The sequence below is a fragment of the Hyperolius riggenbachi genome, chromosome 12, assembly GCF_040937935.1.
Source record: "Hyperolius riggenbachi isolate aHypRig1 chromosome 12, aHypRig1.pri, whole genome shotgun sequence".
Lineage (NCBI taxonomy): Eukaryota > Metazoa > Chordata > Amphibia > Anura > Hyperoliidae > Hyperolius > Hyperolius riggenbachi.
Genome location: NC_090657.1, coordinates 21,762,093 through 21,790,089, shown reverse-complemented (window position 1 = coordinate 21,790,089; position 27,997 = coordinate 21,762,093). Strand labels below are relative to the sequence as shown.

General features: G+C 45.9%; 1 protein-coding gene across 2 annotated transcripts; it reads left to right on the top strand.

Annotated features, from left to right (window-relative positions):
- Positions 1–84: 84 nt before the first annotated feature.
- On the top strand, positions 85–27,673 carry LOC137542580 (uncharacterized). 2 transcript variants are annotated; one of them, XM_068264608.1, is made up of 10 exons: positions 85–337; positions 5,716–5,793; positions 12,723–12,755; positions 14,064–14,147; positions 17,608–17,705; positions 17,809–17,921; positions 21,170–21,247; positions 23,392–23,472; positions 25,399–25,485; positions 25,603–27,673. In XM_068264608.1, exons 1-10 carry the CDS (start codon positions 233–235, stop codon positions 25,698–25,700), a joined length of 855 nt encoding a protein of 284 aa, XP_068120709.1. In that variant the 5' UTR covers positions 85–232; the 3' UTR covers positions 25,701–27,673. The 2 variants fall into 2 exon arrangements, with proteins under 2 accessions (XP_068120709.1, XP_068120710.1); XM_068264609.1 differs by lacking the exon at positions 23,392–23,472.
- The last annotated feature ends 324 nt before the right edge of the window (positions 27,674–27,997 follow it).

The following is a 27,997-nucleotide window of genomic DNA, read 5'->3' as shown; positions in this document are numbered from 1 at the left end:
TAAACATTACCTAGAAATAGGGTTAATTTAAAACCTATTCAGTAATCCCAGAGCCTTCTGATCTCCGCCCTCTATCAGTGTGCAGCACCGCTATGAGGAACTGTTCAGTGCTGGGCACAGGCTCCAGGGGGTGGGAAGGATTGAAGGTGTCAGGTGCCTCCTACCCAAAGTAAAGGTGACCATGATAAGGGGAAGTTAAAATCCACAAGCAAGTTCCATTTCAACAAGAATCATGGCTTTATGTGAACCTTCTGCTGAAGACTTATCCAAAATACTCGACCCAGTGAAAGAGAACCTTTTCTTCGAGAGCTTTCTTCTCAAGAGGAAAGATACCATGGTGAGCCTGCGGAATAAATCATTATGTATCTGTCAGAATGTAGCATGCAGCATATGCTTTGCAGACCTCTAGAATGGTCAGTAATGGGACCATGTGCAGAATGTATAGAAGATGTAGAAAGTTCTGCAGATCCCTAAAGAGGCTAATAGTGATGTAATCTGAAAGTTATAGCAGAATGTATGTGTTGGGAGGTAGATGGGACTGAGCACTGTTCTACAGATGCTTATGCTACGTACACACATGCGACAACGATCGTTCGTTGTCAACGACGAACGATCTTTTAATTGACGAAAGAACGACCGAAGTAAAGTTAGTTGTAAAAAGTATGTAACGATCACATCGTTAGAACGAACGTTACACCACGTAAAAGCACTTAATGCGCCTGCGCATAAAATTGTAAAGTTCCTTGGAGAAAAAGTGAAATGCGCATGTCCAGCCTGGTACGAACGATCGTTTCCAACGATGTGCCACTTTTGCTAACGATCGTCGGTGGTAAAAATCCGCCAAGACAGAACTTTGTTTTGTAGCGATTTGCCTCGTTCGTCGTTTGCCTTAATAGTCGTTGGTTCGTTTTTTGTAACGATCGTCGTTGGTAAAGCTCGGGGAACGATCGTTACAAACGACTATAGTCGCATGTGTGTACGCACCTTTAGAGACATCACTAATGGAATAATCTGCACAAAATGCATCTCTCAGAAGGTAGATGGGGAAGAGCCCGAGATGTAACTACTGGGGAAGTAGTTCTTGCAGATGCAGGAGAGTCCAGAATTGTGGTTGAGTCTGAAGTTCTTAAAGAGACTCTGTAACAAAATTTTGAGCCTTATTTCTCCTATCCTATAAGTTCCTATAGCTGTTCTAATGTGCTCTGTCTTACTGCAGCCTTTCCTAGTTGCACAGTGGCTGTATTATCTCTGTTATATGATCTAATCTTCTCTTCTCTGTCGGGCTGAGGCAGTCAGGCAGGAATGTGTTGTGCTGCTTGTGACTGGATAGAAGCTATACACATCCTCTCCAGGCCCACTGCACACTCTTTATGACTCACACACTGAGCTACTCTCAGCCTATCACTTGCTATGTCTTTTGTTTGTAAACACTGCATAAAATGGCAATTACAAGCCAGGATTGCAGCAGGGAGTGGCAGAAACAGCACAGAGGGGCCCAGGAGAACATAATGAATAGAATGGTATGCTTTTTATTGTAAGAATTTTACAGTACAGATTCTCTTTAAAGCATACCCGAAGTGACATGTGACATGATGAGATAGACAGGTGTATGTACAGTACCTAGCACACAAATAACTATGCTGTGTTCCTTTTTTTCTTTCTCTGTCTGTCAGTGTGATCCTCACTGATAAGAAATTCCAACTATAAAACACTTTCCTAGCAGAAAATGGCTTCTGAGAGCAAGAAAGAGATAAAAAAGGGGAATTTCTTATCAGTGAGAGTCACACTGTAGTCACTTCCTGTCTGAGTCAGCCACTTACATACCTGATATTTAACTCTTTCAGGCAGAGAAAGAAAAAAAAAGGAACACAGCATACAGTAGTTATTTGTGTGCTAGGCACTGTACATACACATGTCTATCTCATCATGTCACATGTCACTTTGGGTATCCTTTAAGGTACCCCTGAACCAGGGACAGAAAATGAGTGAAGCACATACTGGGCTAGATTGCCTCTTAATTAGTGTTGTGGATCTACTTGTTGTCCTCGAGGTGCTCCCCGCCCCATTTGGTCCTCTTCATATTTGACAGGATCGTCCAGTCCAATACTAAAACCAGGGAAGGTACACATAAACGTGTCACGTGACTCAGAACTTTGCAGGTGCAAGTTTCAAACTGCGTAAGCAAGCGTTTCCACGGCGCAGTTAGAAACTCGTGCCTGTGCAGTTTGGCTCTGTGAAGCCATGGTGGCCACACCTGATAAATTGGCCATGGGGGTCACCAAAGGGGGTGTGAACATTGGGGGGGGGGGGGCAATGATTTGTAGTTTCACTCCAAGGCAGAGTAATATTTCATAGTATTTTCATGGGCGTCCGCAGAAAATTTTCCAGGGGGGGGCAAAAAGTGGGGAGTTAAAAATTTGGGCTGGTGAAATGGAGCTACGTCATGCGGCGCGCTACGCGCGCCGCGCCGAAAAATGGGTGTGGTCATGAACCAGAATGTGGGTGTGGTCGTGGGTGGAGACAAGTTTACATGAACTAAGCAATGGTGGGACATTAGATTAGGACAGTGGTGGCGAACCTTTTGGAGGTCGAGTGTCCAAACTGCAAAGTCACTTTACTATCACAAAGTGCCAACAGCAATTTAAACTAAATACAAACGTTTTAACTCATACATGAACATTATGGAAAATTAAGTTGAAAATAAACTGTGAAGATAAACAATTTCATCCATCGTACTCCTGAAAAAAATTATTCATTTTTTTTAGAACCTCCCAGTTTCATTTTCTGTTTTAAAAAGCAGAAAAAGTAGGTTTAATGCTATTGTCTCATATGATGATGATTCAGCTTTTTCCATAGTCTCGCAGTTAGCAATCATGTGACCCCCAACAAGACAAATTCAGCAATCATGAGGCCCCCCCCATCAAGACAAATTCAGCAATCATGAGGCCCCCAACATGACCAACTCAGCAATCATGAGGCCCCCAACAAGACAAATTCAGCAATCATGAGGCCCCCAACAAGACAAATTCAGCAATCATGAGGCCCCCAACAAGACAAATTCAGCAATCTTGAGGCCCCCAACAAATCATGAGGCCCCCAACAAGACAAAGTCAGTAACCATGAGGCCCGCAACAAGACAAATTCAGCAGTCATGAGGCACATAAATAGACAGCTTTTCACATAAATAGGCAGAATGCCCCCTTAATATGTAGACACCTCTCACCTGGCAGCAGTTCCCCAAAATACACTCAATCTGACAGCAGTGGTTCCCCAAAAATAGGTAGCCCCAGGTCTATAGGTGTCCCCAGAATAGGTGGCCAGCGGTATAGATGTCCCCAGAACTGGTAGCCAGGGGTAGAGATGTCCCCAGAACAGGTAGCCAGGGGTATATGTGCCCAGTATATGTAGGCAAGGGTATATGTCCCAGTATATGTAGGCAGGGGGTATATGTCCCAGTATATGTAGGCAGGGGTATATGTCCCAGACAGTATATGTAGGCAGGGGTATATGTCCCAGACAGTATATGTAGGCAGGGGTATATGTCCCAGTATATGTAGGCAGGGGTATATGTCCCAGACAGTATATGTAGGCAGGGGTATATGTAGGCAGGGGTATATGTCCCAGTATATGTAGGCAGGGGTATATGTCCCAGACAGTATATGTAGGCAGGGGTATATGTCCCAGTATATGTAGGCAGGGGTATATGTCCCGGTATATGTAGCCAGGGGGATATGTCCCCAGAAAAAGTGGCCATGTGTGCAGGAGGAGGGGAGCAGCGGAGAGAAGAGGGAGAGCTATGGGCACTCACCTTAGGGGGCTCTCCCTCCCTCTCTCGCTCTCCCCTCCGGAGTCCGGAATGAAGTGTGCAGCGGCTGGCAGCGGTGGGCGGAACTTACCTCCTCTCGTCGCACGCGCCGGATGGATTAGCCGCTACTCTGGCCTGATCCAGACCAGAGTGCGGCACCAGAACTTCCGGCGCAGGAGCGAGAGGAGGTAAGTTCCGCCCACCGCTGCCAGCCGCTGCACACTTCATTCCGGAGGGGACAGCGAGGGAGAGAGAGACCCCTAAGGTGAGGGAAGGGGGGGGAGACGTCCGCCCTTCCCCACTGTGCCCATAGCGCTCTTTCTCTTCTCTGCGTGTTCCCCTCCTGCTGGCTGCACGGGCACGCGGCCAGGGGGGGGCAGCGGGCGGCCAGGCTCGGGCAGATGCCCGGTTTTGCCATATGTGCGGACGCCCATGAGTATTTTATAGATCTTTAGAGAGGCCAGTAGCTTTATGCATTTTCCAGATGGGAGCTGGTGCAAAGCAGCAATGTTCTGCAGATCTCTAGGCAAGTTAGTAGTGCAATATTCTACACAACAGTATCTGCTCCTTCATAAGTCTTTTTCCTGTCTACAGAATTAGCTCAGACTTTCTATTGTATGGCCTCTTTTCCACTGACTGTTGAGAGGCAGTGAAAAGCCTCTCAAACTCTCACAATTGCTCACTGCTGCCTGGTAACTGCTCACTGCTGCCTGGCAACTGCTCACTGCTGTCTGGCAACTGCTTGCTGAGCACACAGTTCCACTATTCGTGGAAAAAAGGCCTTATCGTGTCAGCCAAGGTGAACTTGTTATAATGAAATTTTGGGGCTGCGACTAGTGACTTTAGGCCTCTTTTCCATGAACTGTTGAGCTGTGTGCTCAGCAAGCAGTAGCCAGGCAGCAGTGAGCAGTTACCAGGCAGCGACAAGCAGTTACCAGGCAGCAGTGAGCAGTTGTGAGCGTTTGAGAGGCATTTCATTGCCTAGAAACAGTTCGTGGAAAAGAGGCCTAAATATCAGTCGTTGGTTCTCTGTCTCTTCTCATCCTGTGGCTTCATCGTGTGTAAGCAATTGTATTCAAGAATGTTCAGTGCCTCCTCCGAATATGAGCCCGCGGAGGGGACTTTACCACAATTTAAAGCACTTCTAGTGGTGATTATTACCACCATAGCACTAGTAAAGAGCTAATACAGCAGATGAAGGAGGGGCCCTCTATTTCATGGGCCCCAGTATGGTTGCATCCTTTCCACCCACTATTCTTAAAGGGGAACTGAAGTAAGAGGTATACGGAGGCTGCCATATTTATTTCCTTTTAATCAATACCAGTTGCCTGGCAGCCCTGCTGGTCTATTTCTCTGCAGTAGTATCTGAATAACATCAGAAACAAGCATGCAGCTAGTCTTGTCAGATCTGACTTTAAAATCTGAAACACCTGATCTGCTGCATACTTGTTCAGGGGCTATGGCTAATAGTATTAGAGGAAGAGGATCAGCAGGACTGCCAGGCAACTGGTATTGCTTAAAAGGAAATAAACATGGCAGCCTCCATATACCTCTCTCTTCAGCTCCCCTTTAAGCCACTGCTTGAAACAGCTGTCACCTCTCTGCACTGGCTGCTCTCTCATCCTGTACTAGGAGTGTATCTGGAAGTTTTTATACATTGAAGATTGAATAAAGATTGTTGGTGTGTGTGGCAGTGCCCTCTGCTTTGCAAGGAATGCCTTGATCAATGTTTCAGTAAGTGGTGAAACCAGAGGACGAGGAGGACAGATGTGGACTTAGTAACGTCTAAACTGGAGGTTGGCAATGGCGGCTCCCATATCTCTGCCAGCAGGTCAGAAAAGGCTAAATACAAAGTATGATACACCCCCACATCCTGCATTTATTTTTCTATCATGCTTTTTCTTTTACAGAAATTTAACTGGTCTAAGTATTGGTTCAAACTGCAAAACACAACTCTGTACTTTTACACAAGCAGAGAGTCTCAGCAGGTAAGTCCCAGTGGCCACAGTACCGCCATGTCCTCCCTTAGGGCTCGTTTCCACTAGTTAATATGGGGTTGGGGTGACCAATGCGCTCCTCGCAGTAATATTGATAGCTAATCACAAACCAGCCTGCCTGGTGCGCTTTCAATCAACAGGGGTGTATGCCCTTCACTGAATAATGTATTGGTAAGATAATAGCGCTCAACAGGTCTTTCTGTATGATCCTCAGGTCAAAATTGGCCTCACTGAGTTGACATCATACTCCTCACATTCAGATATATACTGCTAATCGAATATGTTTAGAACAGGGACCCAAGAGGTCCTAAAATAGCAATCCCACCGTTCCACTCCGGGAACACTAATAGTCCAATTGATGTTGGTATTCTTCTAAAACACACACTGATATCTTAACAACAAACATAAATTGATCATCAGAAAAAAGTCCTAGTTCTCAGGTCCCAAAAATAAGCGCTGCCTGGATCAGGGAGAAAATTCTACAGCAGCATGCTTTGTCCTCATAGAGGCAATATTTGTGCTCACCAGACTGAATTGCCAATCATAACAGTTGGCAGAAATCGCGTGTGGCCAAGCCTGTCAGGTGATTCCGATCCTCCTGTATCTTCAGCCGTTTTCCAGACGTACATGCAAGAAAAGGGTACGCTCTATGGTATAGTATGCTTGAGGACCAGCACCCCAAAGTGAACCACACACAAACTGAATAAAGTGACCCAACACCTTGGTATCTTCCTCATGCACAGTCTGTGGTGGAAAAATGCTAGCCTCTTACCAAATGCTATGGCTGATCCAGCTTGACCAGCATGCTCGCTTATTCAACAACCTTTCCTCCACAGTATCCATATACCAGCGGCACCTTAGGCTCAAACAAACACTGACATAGCGTAATACTGTTTTATTTCACGTAAAAAGGTTTAAAATTGCACTTACAGTGTTGCAGATAAAAATGCGCATATCAGTAAAAATCCACGTGGTCTAGCGTCTCCTTCCGCGTTTGGGCTCCGCCCAACTAGTTTCGTCACTATGACTCATCAGGGGCATATCCCAACTACGGAGGAGACGCTATTTATGTACATTCCCCTTCCATACTCTTCATGTGTTAAGATGCCGCCCACCTGCTTACGACAATAGGCTTGATCAGCCACTCCTCCTATTCCCACTACCGTCCTTCCCTCCTCCTCGAACGGCTAGACCACCGCCTACCCAGCAGCCCCATTGATTTTTCCGCACCAATGCGGCAAAAGGATTCCTCACCCAATCACTACGGACTCCGTCTGGCAGCTACACTGTGGCGCCGTCTCGCAACCACTAGGTACCGCCCCCTCCCAGTTACCATGGAGCTACAGTAACAACGCGACAGCGCTTCATAATCAAACATCCCTGGTGCCCGTGTACTGCCCGTGTATATGCACCGGATTCCACTAAGCTCTGGGCACAGTATGACTCCAAGTTACCTGAAATTAGATACATTCCCCTACATATATTTGATACCCAAGTTCGCTTTACTCTTGTTTCTTTTTTTGGCTTTTCAGTGGCTCAAACTAGCCCTCTCCTGCATACTATCATTACCAGCATAGTAAAGGCAAGTTATATGCAGGTTGGGGCAATAACATCATGGCCATATACTTCATTCCTCTCACGGGATCCTAGTGACAGGAGTACGCTTCACTCTTGTTTCTCTTTTTGGCTTTTCAATGGCTCATATAGCCCTCTCCTGCATATTGTCATTACCAGCACAGCAAGGGTAAATTATATGCAGGTTGGGGGCAATAAAATCATGGCCATATACTTTATTCCTCTCACGGGGTCCCTGTGATAGGATACCCACTGTCTTTGGTGGACTACCTGCCACCACCCCTCCTGTAAATCATTATCCAGTACTCAGCAAAAATGCCCACCCACACCCCTCCTTCATTCGTGCCTCATATAATCTACCCCTTATGAACAACTATTATAGTGCTGGTGTGCCCATCTTAACACATTCCTAACAATATAATAAACAATATAAGTGTATCCTCCCCTAATGTCAGTCATCAGCTATAAAACAATTTATGTCCAGTTCTACATTCAACCCCCCAGGTTTCATGGTTTTGAGCTCATATATCCACCGCGTTTCTAATTTGGAGATCTCCCTAATTTTGTGACACCCTCTCCATTTAGTGGTTAGCTTCTGTATCCCTTGAAATGTTAAAACACTTGGATCCCTAGCATGTGCCTCCTCAAAATGTTTTGATACGCTGTGCCCCTGGAAACCCTTCAGTATATTATTAATGTGTTCACCAACCCGTGCCTTGAGTGTTCTTTTCGTTCTACCAACATACTGCAGTCCGCATGGGCACCCCAACATGTAAACCACATGCGAACTGCAGCAGTGGATGAACTCCCGAACCTTGACTCCTACCAGTCACTGTACTGGTCACAGCTCTAGTTCTAATTCCTTGTGCTCTTTCACACGTGGTACAATGTCCGCATGGATAAAAGCCAACCTGGCCCCATGCATCAGTTCTATTTTTTACTTTAGGGCCTTCAATGTATGTGCGAACTAACTGTCTCTGCAAATTATCTGCTTTTTTGTAAATAAATTTTGGCTTAGTCGGTAGTGCTGCCCCTAGAACCGGATCACTCCTCAGTAGCCCCCAATGTCTCCTGAACACCTTTTCAACCTCCTTATACTGGGAGTTATAGTTCATAAGGATTGCATGATCATAAGGATTCTTTACAGGATCTTCTGTCCCTCTTTGCGTCAGGTATTGCTCTCTGTCACACTGCAGAATTGCTTCTGCTGTTTCCTCCAATTCTCCCCTCTTGTATCCCTTCTCTACAAATTTGTTAATCAACATCTCTGTTTGCATCAGATAATCGGTATCTTTTGAGCAGTTTCTGCGAATCCTGCAGAACTGCCCCTTAGGGATATTCTGCAACCATTTAGGATGGTGGCAGCTACTGGTCGGTATATAGGCATTTCTGTCTGTCTTTTTGAAAAAAGTTTTAGTACCTATTACTCCATCCCTCCTCATCATCACGATGTCAAGGAAATCCAGCTCATCCTTACCACTCTTTACTGTAAGTTGAATACCTAGTTGATTGCCATTGAGCCAATTAACATATTCATGTAGCTCACTCTCTGTGCCCTCCCATATCCAAAACAAGTCATCTATAAACCGATACCATTTGTTGACTCTACTGCTTTCAGGGCACATCAAAATACTCCTCTCCCACCGATCCATAAAGATATTTGCCACGCTGGGTGCGTATTTTGCCCCCATAGCGCAGCCCGTGATCTGTAGAAAAAAGTCCCCATTGTACCAAAAATAATTGTGGGTGAGGGAAAAATCACCCAGCGTGGCGAATATCTTTATGGATCGGTGGGAGAGGAGTATTTTGATGTGCCCTGAAAGCAGTAGAGTCAGCAAATGGTATCGCTTTATAGATGACTTGTTTTGGATATGGGAGGGCACAGAGAGTGAGCTACATGAATATGTTAATTGGCTCAATGGCAATCAACTAGGTATTCAACTTACAGTAAAGAGTGGTAAGGATGAGCTGGATTTCCTTGACATCGTGATGATGAGGAGGGATGGAGTAATAGGTACTAAAACTTTTTTCAAAAAGACAGACAGAAATGCCTATATACCGACCAGTAGCTGCCACCATCCTAAATGGTTGCAGAATATCCCTAAGGGGCAGTTCTGCAGGATTCGCAGAAACTGCTCAAAAGATACCGATTATCTGATGCAAACAGAGATGTTGATTAACAAATTTGTTGAGAAGGGATACAAGAGGGGAGAATTGGAGGAAACAGCAGAAGCAATTCTGCAGTGTGACAGAGAGCAATACCTGACGCAAAGAGGGACAGAAGATCCTGTAAAGAATCCTTATGATCATGCAATCCTTATGAACTATAACTCCCAGTATAAGGAGGTTGAAAAGGTGTTCAGGAGACATTGGGGGCTACTGAGGAGTGATCCGGTTCTAGGGGCAGCACTACCGACTAAGCCAAAATTTATTTACAAAAAAGCAGATAATTTGCAGAGACAGTTAGTTCGCACATACATTGAAGGCCCTAAAGTAAAAAATAGAACTGATGCATGGGGCCAGGTTGGCTTTTATCCATGCGGACATTGTACCACGTGTGAAAGAGCACAAGGAATTAGAACTAGAGCTGTGACCAGTACAGTGACTGGTAGGAGTCAAGGTTCGGGAGTTCATCCACTGCTGCAGTTCGCATGTGGTTTACATGTTGGGGTGCCCATGCGGACTGCAGTATGTTGGTAGAACGAAAAGAACACTCAAGGCACGGGTTGGTGAACACATTAATAATATACTGAAGGGTTTCCAGGGGCACAGCATATCAAAACATTTTGAGGAGGCACATGCTAGGGATCCAAGTGTTTTAACATTTCAAGGGATACAGAAGCTAACCACTAAATGGAGAGGGTGTCACAAAATTAGGGAGATCTCCAAATTGGAAACGCGGTGGATATATGAGCTCAAAACCATGAAACCTGGGGGGTTGAATGTAGAACTGGACATAAATTGTTTTATAGCTGATGACTGACATTAGGGGAGGATACACTTATATTGTTTATTATATTGTTAGGAATGTGTTAAGATGGGCACACCAGCACTATAATAGTTGTTCATAAGGGGTAGATTATATGAGGCACGAATGAAGGAGGGGTGTGGGTGGGCATTTTTGCTGAGTACTGGATAATGATTTATAGGGGGGGTAGTGGCAGGTAGTCCACCAAAGACAGTGGGTATCCTATCAAAGGGACCCCGTGAGAGGAATAAAGTATATGGCCATGATTTTATTGCCCCCAACCTGCATATAATTTACCCTTGCTGTGCTGGTAATGACAATATGCAGGAGAGGGCTATATGAGCCATTGAAAAGCCAAAAAGAGAAACAAGAGTGAAGCGTACTCCTGTCACTAGGATCCCGTGAGAGGAATGAAGTATATGGCCATGATGTTATTGCCCCAACCTGCATATAACTTGCCTTTACTATGCTGGTAATGATAGTATGCAGGAGAGGGCTAGTTTGAGCCACTGAAAAGCCAAAAAAAGAAACAAGAGTAAAGCGAACTTGGGTATCAAATATATGTAGGGGAATGTATCTAATTTCAGGTAACTTGGAGTCATACTGTGCCCAGAGCTTAGTGGAATCCGGTGCATATACACGGGCAGTACACGGGCACCAGGGATGTTTGATTATGAAGCGCTGTCGCGTTGTTACTGTAGCTCCATGGTAACTGGGAGGGGGCGGTACCTAGTGGTTGCGAGACGGCGCCACAGTGTAGCTGCCAGACGGAGTCCGTAGTGATTGGGTGAGGAATCCTTTTGCCGCATTGGTGCGGAAAAATCAATGGGGCTGCTGGGTAGGCGGTGGTCTAGCCGTTCGAGGAGGAGGGAAGGACGGTAGTGGGAATAGGAGGAGTGGCTGATCAAGCCTATTGTCGTAAGCAGGTGGGCGGCATCTTAACACATGAAGAGTATGGAAGGGGAATGTACATAAATAGCGTCTCCTCCGTAGTTGGGACATGCCCCTGATGAGTCATAGTGACGAAACTAGTTGGGCGGAGCCCAAACGCGGAAGGAGACGCTAGACCACGTGGATTTTTACTGATATGCGCATTTTTATCTGCAACACTGTAAGTGCAATTTTAAACCTTTTTACGTGAAATAAAACAGTATTACGCTATGTCAGTGTTTGTTTGAGCCTAAGGTGCCGCTGGTATATGGATACTGTGGAGGAAAGGTTGTTGAATAAGCGAGCATGCTGGTCAAGCTGGATCAGCCATAGCATTTGGTAAGAGGCTAGCATTTTTCCACCACAGACTGTGCATGAGGAAGATACCAAGGTGTTGGGTCACTTTATTCAGTTTGTGTGTGGTTCACTTTGGGGTGATGGTCCTCAAGCATACTATACTATAGAGTGTACCCTTTTCTTGCATGTACGTCTGGAAAACGGCTAAAGATACAGGAGGATCGGAATCACCTGACAGGCTTGGCCACACGCGATTTCTGCCAACTGTTATGATTGGCAATTCAGTCTGGTGAGCACAAATATTGCCTCTATGAGGACAAAGCATGCTGCTGTAGAATTTTCTCCCTGATCCAGGCAGCGCTTATTTTTGGGACCTGAGAACTAGGACTTTTTTCTGATGATCAATTTATGTTTGTTGTTAAGATATCAGTGTGTGTTTTAGAAGAATACCAACATCAATTGGACTATTAGTGTTCCTGGAGTGGAACGGTGGGATTGCTATTTTAGGACCTCTTGGGTCCCTGTTCTAAACATATTCGATTAGCAGTATATATCTGAATGTGAGGAGTATGATGTCAACTCAGTGAGGCCAATTTTGACCTGAGGATCATACAGAAAGACCTGTTGAGCGCTATTATCTTACCAATACATCGTTTCCACTAGTGTGGTGCGATTCCGTTGCGGAAAACATGAATTTGCATGCGGATGCAAATTCGTATGTAATTGTATGTGAATTTTAACCCAAACGCATTAAAATTTGCATCTGTTTGTCAGTATGTGAATTAAACCATGCCAGTGCCTGTGTGCTTTTACATTGATTTTAAGCGAAAACGTATGCAAATTTGCATAATGAAAACGCATTTCCCATTAATTACATTACAGGTGAATTGCACACTAGCCTTGCGGTGTGCGAATTCTGATGGCTCTGCTGTGCAGATTTTTTTTCTGCACAGTCCACCGCACAGAATTTCTGACAAGTGGAAACAGGCCCATTGATTTATATTGGTTATGCGAATCAGCATGCAGAAAACGCATGCAGACTCGCTCTAGTGGAAACGGGCCCTAAAGATACAATGCCCTGCACACCATTACTGGGGACTTTGCAGATACTGGTTATTTTGTCTTATCTTCTCTATTTACCCCCCTCTAGACTTCTCTGCGTGGTCAATACTATATGTCTTCTGTAAGTACCGCATGCTGGAACCTTTTTATTATACAGATTAGAATGTACAGCAGCATTTAATGTCCCCATTGCAACACATGGGGAGATTTTTCTAGTGATACTGAAGCAGAAATAATAAAAAAAGTTTAATACTTACCTATGTAGAGGAAAGTCCTGAATCCTATTGATCCTTCCCTGTCCCCTCGTTCCAGCGCCCCATTGTATGCATTTCACTGATGGACCTTTGGAGGGCTTTGGGAGCATGTGTGTTACCCAATGCTCCCGGGGCAGGCGGCTCTGTACTGCAGCCCATCTTTGGAAGCACTTGGGCTCCCAAAGTCTTCTGAAGGCCCCTGCAGGCGGCGTACCTTTACCGGGGGACACGGAAGGCTCAATAGGATCCGGAGCCTTCCCTCTCCATAGGTACAGTAAGTGTCTGAGTTTTTTTCCCCCTCCCACCATAGTACGTTCCCTGCAGTATTTTGTGTCTTGTCTCTTCCTGCAATGTTGAGATTTACCTGCAGTAGTTGTACATGTCTATTTCCCTTCCAAAATAGTAACATTCTCTGCAGTATTTTGTATCTTATCTATAAAGATCTATAGTGAGGCTGCTCACATAGACAGGCACACCCACCACCTGGACATTGGGGGGTTAGGTTACTGATGTTACACCCCTATGCTCACTACTTCTTAAATGATGTGCATTTTCCATCTCATCTACTGCTTCTACATGATTCCTTTCCTTCTTTGCAATCCTAGTGTCCGTTGTAACGGACATGTCATAGATACTGTAACAACCATCTATGACATGTCATGTGCTGTGCAGTATCTGGAAGCGTACCTATTATACAGCCCCCGGGAGATGTGGGCGCAGGATAAAGCTGTTAAAAGGCTCACCCTGCTCCTGGACAAGTACCGGTGGCGTTAATTACTATTCCCCTTCCAGGCCGCCATGGATAGTGGGGGGAAGATGTAATTTGGCTTCCAGCTATTGCTGGCAGCCGAATTACAATGTTTTTGTAGTAATTTGTGCTCCGTTTTTTGACGGCGCCCATATCACTCACTGAGCGTCGCCATAGCTGTAATTCCTATTATGGCCAATGGTGGCACCGGCTGCGCCCAAATCTCCTGCGCTGTTTATACAGCACTCCTGTCTGTTGGTGTCCGTGTCCGATTTAGGCCCCAGTTTTAACCCTGCCTAATGCTTTACAATGAATGTTACCCTCTTGTAGCTGTTTTCCTGCCTTTGGTAAGCTGTTCTTCCTTATTTGCTTGGTGTGACTGTGCAACCTACTGTTTGAGACATGGCTCCTCCTTGTTTACCGGCAGGTGCAGTCTGTGAGGAGCCTTGACAGTCCAGATGGGGGATTTACCTTTGAGATTGTTATGAAAAACGGCAAACGGAAACTTCTGGTGAGATTTGTAGTTGATAAGTTGCCTAAATGCTGAATGCCTTAGTCCTCTTTTTTTTGCTGTGATTTGTTTGGACGCTGAGAGCGTCCTTGTTTGCTTAGTTACTGTATCTAGGCAGCAGGATCGTAGTGTGGAGGGAGGGGCTTGGATTGCCCGGTCCGGCGCGTCTCGCTGCCTAGTAACTGGAAAATGCATGGCTGTCTCAGATTGGGACAGAGTGCGCTCTGTTATTGGTAGAGAAACTACACGTGACATGAGTCTCGTGAGTTAGGGACGTCATTGTTGTCGTACAGCTATGGGAGATGGAAGGGGGCGTCCTGTGGGCTGGCCTACTGCAGCGCTATTGGTGGTGAGTTATACTCCGCACATGATTGTATAAGGGACAGTGATTATTTTATCCCCATGGGGTGTGGATGCATTTTGCATAAGATTTAAATATTAGACTGTGGGGTTTCCCATCAGGTCCGCTGGTAGTCACAGGGATTTCATTGGCTGATCACAGATCACCTGATAGTGGTAAGCTCTCTATTTATACAGATGAGATGTCATTTTGAAATGTGGATGTTATGCTTTGCAGCTTGAAAAAGGGTGGATAACCCGAAACAGCGGAGCTGTCGCTGTCTTGCTCTAACATCATGCTGATTTTATCTTTTTTGATATAAAATAAAGAGCTATTTTTACTGAGACTCTTTGGAATCGGTAGTCACCTGGGAGTGCACAGGCGACTTGAGTCATAGCACGTCAACTTTAGAATTTTTTGAAATTGCCCTCCATTGGTGCTTGTCAAATACTGGATTGCCTAAATGCTGAATGTCACCTCCAAATATTTCTAGACTTGACTTACTCATTGATGCCCTCTTGTAAAGTCTTCTGCTATAGTGCCACCGCCTATAGTGTCCACTGATATAGTTTTTCCCCTATATAATTCTCCCACATAGTGGTTCCCCCTTGTAGCGTCTACTGCTCTGGTGCTTCCTTCATATTATTTCCCCATACTGCTCCTCATTGTAGTGTGCACCATCTATATTGTTCTATCCCTAGTGCTTCCCCTTGTAGTATATTTCACTGTATTACTTCTCTTTGTAGTGTCCTCAACCATCTCCACTAGAATGTTTCCTCCACATAGTGTTCCCCTTTGTAGTTCCCTCCACTATTGTGGTACACCAATATAGTTTCCCCCATAGTGCTCCACACATATATTGCTCTATATGGCCTCAATTCACTAAGATCATGCTAGAGATAATAAGGCAAGAGAAAACTTACCTCCACACGTGAGAGAGTTATCTTACCTCTTCATTCCTTAAGTTACCTCCTCTGTAGTTAATTTACCTCCTCTGTAGTTATTTTCACATGCAGCTAATTAACAGCTTGTCTTTAACTCTGGAGTTATTTTAAGGATTGGAGAGTTAATTTAAAGACAGAAGAGTTAACTTTAGGCTTGCCTGAGGTAAAATGTTTCCTGAATACTACATGCCTTATCACCATGGTAACAACTCTAGAAGAGTTATTAAAGACAGGAGATAAGTTTAGTGAATTGAGGCCATTGTGCTGTTCCCCCATACAGTGCTAGTCTTCCCCACCCAGTGCTCCTCCATAGTATTCTCCTTTACATAGTATGTTTTCTCATATAGTTTCTGTTTCTAATACCCTTAGCCATAGACCCTAATCAAGCATGCAGATCAAGTGTTTCTATTAAGAATTTATTTGAAGAATATTGAAGAAATACAAATAATGGACAAAGTTGTCTGCTAATCATACAAAGGGTTACAATATATATATATTAAAAAAAAAAAACAAGGTAAATATCGTAAAAAAGAAAACTTATGCCAAGAGTCTAAGCAATCAGACAACATAATCAACGTGCTCAACTCTCCTATTATACCTATAATTTTAACTCTAATAAGTAAAAGAGAAAAGTAAAGAGAAAGATAGGAAAGGTAGAGTAAACATTTCGGATACCAGACATATCTATCCACATTTCATTGAGAAGAGGTGAAAGAAACAGCGCCCTAGAGAATCTTAGCATGTTATCCTGCTCCATCTTGTAACTATATTAGATTCTAGACTTGACCTGTATCGTGGGGGGTGCAGGCTCCTCCCAATGCTTGGATATAGAGTAACATGTCGCTGTAAGGTGGTGATTTAACATGCAATGGGAGTGAGCTTTCAAATTAGGCAGTGGAAGGGCCAATAAGCACATCAAAATATCATGTGGTACGGAGATGCTGGTGCAGTGCAGTAATTAGAGTCAGAACGTCATCCCAAAATGATTGTATAACCGAACATGTCCAGAATAAATGATGCATCAAACCTAGTTCACCACAGTTTCTCCAATCGTGCTTGGCGAAATAAAATAATTCTGACTCTGAATAGAAGGCATCCATTTATGTAAACGTATTGGTGTCTGACCATAAGAACAAGACTTTATACATGTTCTCCTTGGTGGTAATGTATATAGTTTTGTCTGCGTAAAGCCATATTTTTGTGCAAGATTTCGGTGAAGTTGTGGTGTTAAAGAGGAACTCCAGTGAAAATTATGTAATAAAAAAGTGCTTCACTTTTACAATAATTATGTATAAATGATTTAGTCAGTGTTTGCCTATTGTAAAATATTTCCTTTCCCTGATTTAAATTCTGACATTTATCACATGGCTACACTTTTTACTGCTGGCAGGTGATGTCAGTGGAAGGAGATGCTGCTTGCTTTTTTGGCAGTTGGACCCAGCTGTAAACAGCTTGTTATTTCCCACAATGCAATGAGGTTCCCGGAGAGGAAAGTATCAGGAACCATGGTCCTGACATCACACTGTGGGAGGGGTTTCACCACAATATCAGCCATACAGCGCCCCCTGATGATCCGTTTGCGAAAAGGAATAGAGTTCTCATGGGAAAGGGGGTATCAGCTACTGATTGGGATGAAGTTCAATTCTTGGTCACGGTTTCTCTTTAAGTACCGAGTCCTGGTATTGCAAATATTTATGCTGGAAGTCGGGAAGATCGAGCCGGGTCATTCACCCATAAATATATCAGAGAGATGACACCTTTTTGAGTGGGACCTTCCACCTATATGGATTCAAGTTCGTAGATCAAGTGTTTCTGACTGAAGTATGTCTGGATTGGCCACATGCTTGTTTTTCGGGTTCCTGATTCAGACACTACAGCAGCCAGTCAGCAGGATTCCAGGCAACCAGTCTTGTTTACAAGAAATTAAATATGACAGCTGCCTTATCCCTCTCAGTTCAGGTGTACTTTAAGGGTTCAGCAGCTGTTCACCTACTTAGAACTGTCCATAGATGAACATCTGGCGAGTGGCCTGATGCATGCTGGGATGTCATTGTGCTGCATATGTGGCCAGTTACCCCACATGTAGAGAATCCCAGATCTGTGTCTGTGGTTTTGAACCCTCATTGCCAACCACTTAATTGGCTTGATATTGAGAACCAGCTTGTATATTTTACAGTGTGCAGAGACAGAGGATCTGCGGGATGTGTGGATAAAACTTCTGTGGAAATCTATGCAGCTTCCAGGGCCTGGGCGACATAGCTCCTCCTGCACTTGGTATGCCGGCCTCTTACTAGCCTAATGAATATTGTAACTTCAGTGTGCACCACATGTGGAGATATCAATGACTGTAGTAATGGCCGCTGTCCTCTCCTTGTAGGTACGACATCCCAGAGATCATTCAGCGTGTCAGCATTTCCTCCAGCTCAGATAATTCACAGCTCCCCGTAAGCCCGGACACTGATAAGGACAATGTGTTCCAGGAGGCCGAGGGTCAGTTGTCACACTGCGAAATAACATACACAACACTATCACACAGGGGTGTGCAGCACAACACTAACACTATCACACGGGTGTGCAGCACACTATCATACGGGGTTGTGCAGCACACTATCACACAGGAGTGTGCAGCACACTATCATACGGGGTTGTGCAGCACACTATCACACGGAGGTGTGCAGCACAACACTATCACACAGGAGTGTGCAGCACAACACTATTACACAGGGGTGTGCAGCACAACACTATCACACAGGGGTGTGCAGCGCAACACTATCACACAGGGGTGTGCAGCACAACACTATCACACAGGGGTGTGCAGCACAACACTATCACACAGGGGTGTGCAGCACAACACTATCACACAGGGGTGTGCAGCACAACACTATCACACAGGGGTGTGCAGCACAACACTAACACTATCACACGGGTGTGCAGCACACTATCATACGGGGTTGTGCAGCACACTATCACACGGAGGTGTGCAGCACAACACTATCACACAGGAGTGTGCAGCACAACACTATTACACAGGGGTGTGCAGCACAACACTATCACACAGGGGTGTGCAGCGCAACACTATCACACAGGGGTGTGCAGCACAACACTATCACACAGGGGTGTGCAGCACAACACTATCACACAGGGGTGTGCAGCACAACACTATCACACAGGGGTGTGCAGCACAACACTATCACACAGGGGTGTGCAGCACAACACTATCACACAGGGGTGTGCGGCACAACGCTATCACACAGGGGTGTGCGGCACATCGCTATCACACAGGGGTGTGCGGCACAACACTATCACACAGGGGTGTGCAGCACACCGCTATCACACAGGGGTGTGCGGCACAACGCTATCACACAGGGGTGTGCGGCACAACGCTATCACACAGGGGTGTGTGCAGCACAACACTATCACACAGGGGTGTGCGGCACAACACTATCACACAGGGGTGTGCGGCACAACACTATCACACAGGGGTGTGCAGCACAACACTATCACACAGGGGTGTGCAGCACAACACTATCACACAGGGGTGTGCGGCACAACGCTATCACACAGGGGTGTGCGGCACAACACTATCACACAGGGGTGTGCGGCACAACACTATCACACAGGGGTGTGCAGCACAACGCTATCACACAGGGGTGTGCGGCACAACACTATCACACAGGGGTGTGCAGCACAACACTATCACACAGGGGTGTGCGGCACAACACTATCACACAGGGGTGTGCAGCACACCGCTATCACACAGGGGTGTGCGGCACAACGCTATCACACAGGGGTGTGCGGCACAACGCTATCACACAGGGGTGTGCGGCACAACGCTATCACACAGGGGTGTGCGGCACAACACTAATACACAGGGGTGTGCGGCACAACACTATCACACAGGGGTGTGCAGCACAACACTATCACACAGGGGTGTGCAGCACAACACTATCACACAGGGGTGTGCAGCACAACACTATCACACAGGGATGTGCGGCACAACACTATCACACAGGAGTGTGCGGCACAACACTATCACACAGGGGTGTGCGGCACAACACTATCACACAGGGATGTGCGGCACAACACTATCACACAGGAGTGTGCGGCACAACACTATCACACAGGTGTATGTAACGCAACACTATCACACAGCAGGTGTGTGTAACACAACACTATCACACAGCAGGTGTGTGTAACACAACACTATCACACAGGTGTATGTAACATACCACTCAAGCCTACAAGTGTATGTTCTCAAAACTATCATACAGGCCTATGTAACACAGTGCTGTCACACACGTGTATGTAACACAGAACTAACAAAAGGTGCACGTAACACAGTACTGTCACACAAGTGCATGTAGTGCAACACTATTACACACTTGTATATAACACAACGTTATCACAAAGGTTTATGTAACACAACACTGTCACACAGGCGTACAGTATGTAGTGCAATGCTATCACACACGTTTATATAACCCAATGCTTTCACACAGGCATACAGTATGTAATACAGTGCTGTCACACAAGTGTATGTAGCGCAACGTTATCACACGTGTGTATATAACCCAACTTTATCACATAGGCCTGTGTAATACAACACTATCACACAGGTGCAAGTAACAGTGCTTTTAAACAAGTGTATATAGTAGAATGCTATTGTACACATTTATATCACACAACACTATCACACACATGTATGTAACACAAGACTACTACACAGGTATATGTAATACAAGAATGTGAGACCTTGTCACACGGGTATATGCATCACAGCACTATCACTCAGGCCTATGTAACATAACACTCACAGGGGTTGATTCACTATAACAAATAACATGCCTTATCAGAGTTAACATGCCTTATCAGAGTTAACACGCTTTATCAGAGTTAGCATGCCTTATAAGAGATAGCGTGCCTAATCAGAGCAGCATAGCAAGCGCTACGAACTTATACCTGCTAATTGGCAATGACGAGAGCTCCACTTGTCCTGCCCTGAGCCCCTGCGGGTCCAATCACTTTAAAGGACGTTATCCCCGCACTTTGATTGGCCCAATAGGCTGCCTGCCACTTGACAGGAAACTTGACAGGCAACCTATAGGGCCAATCAAAGTGCGGGGATAATGTCATTTAAAGTGATTGGACCCGCAGGGGCTCAGGACAGGACGAGTGGAGCTCTCGTCATTGCCAATTAGCAGGCCTAAGTTCATAGCACTCGCTATGCTACTCTGATAAGGCACACCAACTCTGATAAGGCATGCTAACTCTGATGAGGCACTCTAACTCAGATAAGGCATATTAACTCAGATAAGGCATGCTAACTCTGGTAAGGAACGCTAACTCAGATAAGGCATATTAACTCAGATAAGGCACACTAACTCTGATAAGGCATGCAAACTCTGGTAAGGCTTGCTAACGCTGGTAAGACATGTTAACTCTGATAAGGCATGCTATTTGTTATAGTGAATTAACCCCACGGAGTTTTATGTAATACAACATTATCACACAAGTGTATGTAACACAGTGCTGTCTCACAGGTGTATGTAGCACAATACTATCACAAGTGTATGTAAAGGTGCACCAAGACACAGGTCTGTGTCACACAGGTGTATATGATACAACACTCACACGGGCGTATATAATATACCACTATCACACAGGTGTATGTAACACAACATTGTCACATTAGTACAGTAGATAGGGTGGCTTGAGCAACATGTTTCTTTTCTCCATAGGGAGTAGTGACAGTGAAAGCAGTTGTGACGATCTATATGATGTCCCAAGTGGCCTCCTGGTTGCACTGAGACCTGCTGGTAAGAGGAAGGAAAGTATGTTTGCCACTATGGGCCTGATGCACGAAGGTTGGGTCATTTTCTTCCTGCTCGTGGCAGTTTTACCAGTCTTAACGCCAGGATAGCACGGCCCATCACTAGATTACAAGTAACCGAGATAACGCATGTGTTGCTATGGTAACACTGCACCCCAGCAACACATGTGTTGCTAATAGAGTAATGGGCGAGGCTCGTCTGGTGTAAGGACCGGTAAAATGACCGGCCTTTCATGCATCAGACTCTATGGGGTAATTCACAACGTTTTTCTGTTGCATTAGCTCACCTAACTTATTAACTCACAATTTATCTCTCCTTAACTGACTTAACTCATGGTTTATCTCATGAAATATCTTTCCTTATTTTTATCTCATGCTCCCCTTATACGGTAGTTAAAGCAAATCTGAAGGGAAAATAAACGTATGAGATAGTGAATTGTATGTGTAGTACAGCTAAGAAATAGAACATTAGTACCAAAGAGTCTCATACTGTTTTCCAGTACAGGAAGAGTTAAAAAAAACCTTCAGTTTTTATCTATGCAAAAGAGCTTCTCTGAGCTTTTCGACCCACCTAGGTCAAATACAGTCCTGTTTTCTGTAGCACTTACACAGCCAAGTGAGGGACAGCTTGAGATGAGGGGTTTTAATGCAGGAAAGTTCAAAGGATCATTATTTCTGCTTTGTTTTATACCTTCAGGCCGGTTTCAGACTACAAACCGGCATTAGCGATGCGTCGCACCGCATTGCACCCTCAAAAACAGGCCTTCAGGGAACACGCCATTGCGCGCTGTTTCCTGTCTGGCCGGCTGCCGAGCAGGAAGTGACACGCTGCCGAGCAGGAAGCAATGCGTCGCACTGCATTGCACCCTCAAAACAGGCCTTCAGGGAACACGCTATTGCGCGCTGTTCCCTGTCTGGCCGGCTGCCAAGCAGGAAGTGACACGCACTTGCCGTCACTTCCTGCTTCGGGTATGCGGAAGCGTATAATACGCTTTCGCACATGCACGCTGCAACGTCACGTAGGTATTTTTTTTTTAAATCCACATGTCGCCATTGACTAACATGACTTCTGAGCCGACGCAGATCGCCACAACTCGATGCAGAAGCCGCACGGTGACGTAGTTCTTGACCTGCGTCGGGGATGCGGTGAAAACGTCACTTCCGTTGCGTCGCACCGTAACGTCGCAGTATGAAAGTCTCCATAGACTTTCATTGCCCGCTGGTGGGGTGTGGTAAAAATACTGTAACGCACCGCTCCGGTGTGAAAGGGCCCTCAAAGAGTGTGGTTTCAAAACTGCAACTGTAACAGTATCATGCAATGTTATTTAAAAAAAAAGTTACGGTACATACCTGAAAAAGAATGAGACTCAGCCTCTGCCCTCAGCCTTCTCCAGCGCCGGTACCGGGTCCCGTAACTTGCTTCAGTCGCGGCCAGTGTAATGCAAGGGAAGTGCGTTCTTTACATATCTCTCCAGCAGCCGCCGGAGAGATACGTAGAGGGCGCACTTCTCTTGAGCAGACTGGCCGCAACTGGAGGAAGTCACGGGGCCCGGTACCGGCGCAGGAGAAGACTGAGGACGGCGTGGGAGCGATCGGAGTGGATGGGGCTGGAGGAAGCCCCAGGTAGGTATAACACTTTTATATATGCTCAGCTCTGGTACACTTTAAAGGACAGATGCGGGGGAAAAAAAAAAAGATCTATTTACCCGGGGGTTCTTCCAGACCCTGGCAGCGTATATGTGACACAGAGGGGGACAAAAGAGGCATAGGGAGAACAAAGGGGAACAAAAGAGAATGGATTGGGGTTAAAAATGGACACGGTCCTTATCTCATTTGTTAACCAGGGACTACCTGTATTTCGCTAGTATTTGGCTCCACCCACATCATGTAATGGCCACGCCCACTTTTTCACCTTTTGGTAGGGGGTACATTTGCCTAGGGATGACTCACAAAGAGGTACATGTGCTAAAAAGGTTGAGAACCACTGGTCTAAAAAGTAGGTAAAAATGTAAAAAACATTTATTTTTAAATATCTCAAAAAGGAGTAAAGTTAATGGTGAATAGGTCCTGTGAGGGAGGAATATTGGGAACTCTGGAACTCACCAGATAGTAATAGTTCTCTCTTTGTAGGTGACAACAGCTGCTGCAATCCTGGCTCTGATATTTATGATGTTCCACGTGGGCAGGCCGACAGATCAGCCTCACAAAATGGTATTACTGCATCACCCCTGTCCTTTCCTCTATGACAGCATACCATCTCCCCTGTCCTCTCCTCTATGACAGCATACCATCTCTCCTGTCTTCTCTTGTACCCCAGTATACCATCTTCCCTGTCTTCTCGTGTACCCCAGTATACCATCTCTCCTGTCTTCTCTTGTACCCCAGTATACCATCTTCCCTGTCCTCTCCTGTACCCCAGTATACCATCTCCCCTGTCCTCTCCTCTATGACCGCATACCATCTCTCCTGTCTTCTCTTGTACCCCAGTATACCATCTTCCCTGTCCTATCCTGTACCCCAGTATACCATCTCTCCTGTCTTCTCATGTACCCCAGTATACCATCTCTCCTGTCTTCTCTTGTACCCCAGTATACCATCACCCCTGCCCTCTCCTGTACTCCAGTATACCATCTTCCCTGCCCTCTCCTGTACCCCAGTATACCATCTCCCCTGTCCTCTTCTGTATCCCAGTATACAAGCTCCCCTGTCTCCTCCTGTACCCCAGTATACCATCTTCCCTGCCCTCTCCTGTACCCCAGTATACCATCTCCCCTGTCCTCTCCTGTACCCCAGTATACTATCTCCCCTGTCCTCTCCTGTACCCCGGTATACCATCTCTCCTGTCTTCTCCTGTACTGCAGTATACTATTTCACCTCACCAGTATACCATCTCCCCTGACCTCTCCTGTACCCCAGTATACCATCTTCCCTGTCCTCTCCTATACCCCAGTATACCATCTCTCCTGTCTTCTCCTGTACCCCAGTATAACATCTTCCCTGTCCTCTCCTGTACCCCAGTATACCATCTCCCCTGTCCTCTCCTATACCCCAGTATACCAATTCTCCTGTCCTCTCCTGTGCCCCAGTATACCATCTCCCCTGTCCTCTCCTATACCCCAGTATACATCTCTCCTGTCCTCTCCTGTGCCCCAGTATACCATCTCCCCTGTCCTCTCCTGTATCCCAGTATACAGTCTCCCCTGTCCTCTCCTGTACCCCAGTATACCATCTCTCCTGTCTTCTCCTGTACCCCAGTATACCATCTCCCCGTCCACTTATGTACCCCAGTATACCATCTCCACTGTCCTCTCCTGTACCCCAGTATGCCATCTCCCCTGTCCTCTCCTTTGCCCCAGTATACCATCTCCCCTGTCCTCTCCTGTACCCCAGTATACCATCTCTCCTGTCCTCTCCTGTACCCCAGTATACCATCTCCCCTGTCCTCTCCTGTACCCCAGTAGACCATCTCTTCTGTCCTCTCCTGTACCCCAGTATACCATCTCTCCTGTCCTCTCCTGTACCCCAGTATACCATCTTCCTTGTCCTCTCCTGTACATGTGGATATGGAGTGTGTTTATAGCTCTCTTTATACTAGAAACAATAGCATGAAGATATGGGGCTTGATTCACAAAGCAGTGCAAACTGTTTAGCACGGGTGTGCTAAACAGTTAGCACATGAAGTGCTTTTAACGGACTTTTGCTTGCGCAAAGTGCCACGATTCGCGCAATCGCGGACTTTTGTGCGCGCAATTTGCCGCAAATTGCGCGTGCAAAAGTCAGAAAAAAAGCACTTCGCGTGCTAACTGTTTAGCACACACGTGCTAAACAGTTTGCACCGCTTTGTGAATGAAGCCCATGGTGTGTGTAGCTGATTGGTCCCACAATACTGTGTAATGTTTTATCCTGCCAGTAATAACAATGGGCAATGATAAGGATGTTATGGTTGTGTTGGCATATTGCAGCAATAATAACACTGGGCAGTTAGGAAGATATGATGAATCATGTGCACATAGCTTAGCATCCCCATATTATCGGCCTTTTCCAGTAGCCATAAAAGTTTATTTGACAATGAAGAGGTGAATAGACAATGCGCTATGTTGTATGGAAAGCTGACAACCATTTGCTGGTGTATGGCAGGACCTGTGGTGGTGGCAATGCTGGAGGAGACTTATGTGACCATGAATGAAATGGATTTGTACGACACTCCGAAGCTGCATATCTCAGGTCAGTATATGGGAGTCCTCCACCTCATACCCAGTCATACGAAGGAATCTTGCATTTGCTGATGGTCTGACTGTAGTGTGACAGATACTCTTTAACTTGTGTGTATAATATTTTCAGGATGGGCACCAGAAGAAGAGCGTGGACATGTTACAGTCATCCCCACTGCTTCCCCAGTTTCCCTACAGAAGAATCCTACAGAGGGGAGCATTGCCTGAGTTACCTACTCTAACCCTATCTGGAGTCACAGACCGTGTACCAGCCTGATCACAGACTGTGTGCCAGCCTGATCACAAATTGTATGCCAGCCTGATCACAGACTGTATGCCAGCCTGATCACAGACTGTGTGCCAGCCTGATCACAGACCGTGTGCCAGCCTGATCACAGACCGTGTGCCAGCCTGATCACAGACCGTGTGCCAGCCTGATCACAGACCGTGTGCCAGCCTGATCACAGACCGTGTGCCAGCCTGATCACAGACCGTGTGCCAGCCTGATCACAGACTGTATACCTGCCTGATCACAGACCGAGTGCCAGCCTGAACACAGATTGTATGCCAGCCTGATCACAGATTTTATACCAGTCTGATCACAGACCGTGTACCAGCCTGATCACAGACTGTATGCCAGCCTGATCACAGACTGTATGCCAGCCTGATCACAGACCGTGTGCCAGCCTGATCACAGACCGTGTGCCAGCCTGATCACAGACTGTATACCTGCCTGATCACAGACCGAGTGCCAGCCTGAACACAGATTGTATGCCAGCCTGATCACAGATTTTATACCAGTCTGATCACAGACCGTGTACCAGCCTGATCACAGACCGTATGCCAGCCTGATCACAGATTGTATGCAAGCCTGATCCCAGACCGTATGCCAGCCTGATCACAGATTGTATACCAGCCTGATCACAGATTGTATACCAGCTTGATCACAGATTGTATACCAGCCTGATCACAGATCGTATGCCAGCCTGATCACAGATTTTATACCAGCCTGATCACAGACCGTGTACCAGCCTGATCACAGACCGTATGCCAGCCTGATCACAGATTGTATACCAGCCTGATTACAGATTGTATGCCAGCCTGATCACAGATCGTATGCCAGCCTGATCACAGATTGTATGCCAGCCTGATCACAGACCGTGTACCAGCCTGATCACAGACCGTATGCCAGCCTGATCACAGATTGTATACCAGCCTGATTACAGATTGTATGCCAGCCTGATCACAGATCGTATGCCAGCCTGATCACAGATTGCATGCCAGCCTGATCACAGACTGTATGCCAGCCTGATCACAGATTGTATGCCAGCCTGATCACAGACCGTGTGCCAGCCTGATCACAGACCGTGTACCAGCCTGATCACAGATTGTATGCCAGCCTCTCTCGCCTCGGCCCTGTCCTGATCACAGAATGTATTCCAGCTATCCCAGTCACAGTGTGCGCCAGCCTGACTACAGATCATATGTCAGTCTGTTCAGAGACCACAAGCCACAATGACAAGCTGATCTTAGTCTACACTTCCTGCAACCATGTTCCATAGTTATATATCTGCAGATAAAAGTACAGCTGTTTGGCCACCTCTGTCTGCCAGTCACCCAACAGCTCAATCTAGGGTGTGATAGAGTACGCAACACATAATCCTAAAGAGAGACAGAATATGCAGCTCAACGGAGTTTGAAAGAGAAGAGCTAGAAGTTCTGGAGAGGTAGAAGGGTATCAGGCATAGTTTGGAGCAGAGGCAGTCTAAACCTGCATGAAGGGTGGAAGGGACCAAGTATGAACTATAGGAGTGGAGAAAAAGGGAAGTATGAAGCACAGGAGGAAGACATGTGAACGGAGTAGTTGCATTGTGGCAAATAATGGCTTTTTCCAATTGCCAAGCAAGCAGTATCTCCCTCTGTGCATAGAACTCTCAGTAACGAACATTCCGTACAGTTCACCTGGCAGAACTAAAGATGTCACCATCAGTGATATATTGTGGAATGTAAATCAGTGAGAGGAAAGATTTTACAATAGGCAAACATTGACTAAATAATATATAAATAAATATTGTAAAAAATAGGCAATTTTATTCATGATGTTATTTTCACTACAGTTCCTCTTTAAGACAGAGCTCGTTTCAGTTACTCCTTGATGTTGTCTGATGAAGTGGGTCATACCTGTGAAACGCATCACTTGTTGGAGTATACAATAAAGTTTTTTGTTTTTTATTCTGACAATATAGAGTCATCAGTGGGTAGGTAAGAAACAGCAGTTCCAGCAGCTGCTGTGGGGTCCACAAAACATAAACTAAACCCGGTGCATCCATGGTGCAGGGGTGTCTTGTGGATCTTCTCCCCTAAACACCCCCAGTTATTTCCCTCTTGTGTCCTTCTCTGTCCCTCCTGTGTCCTGCTGTGTCTCCTCTGTTCCCCTGTGTCTTAATTTGCTCTGTATCCTTCTCTGTCCCCTTTTGTCCCCCTGTGTCTCTTCTGTTCCTCTGTATGTCTCCTGCCCCCCTATG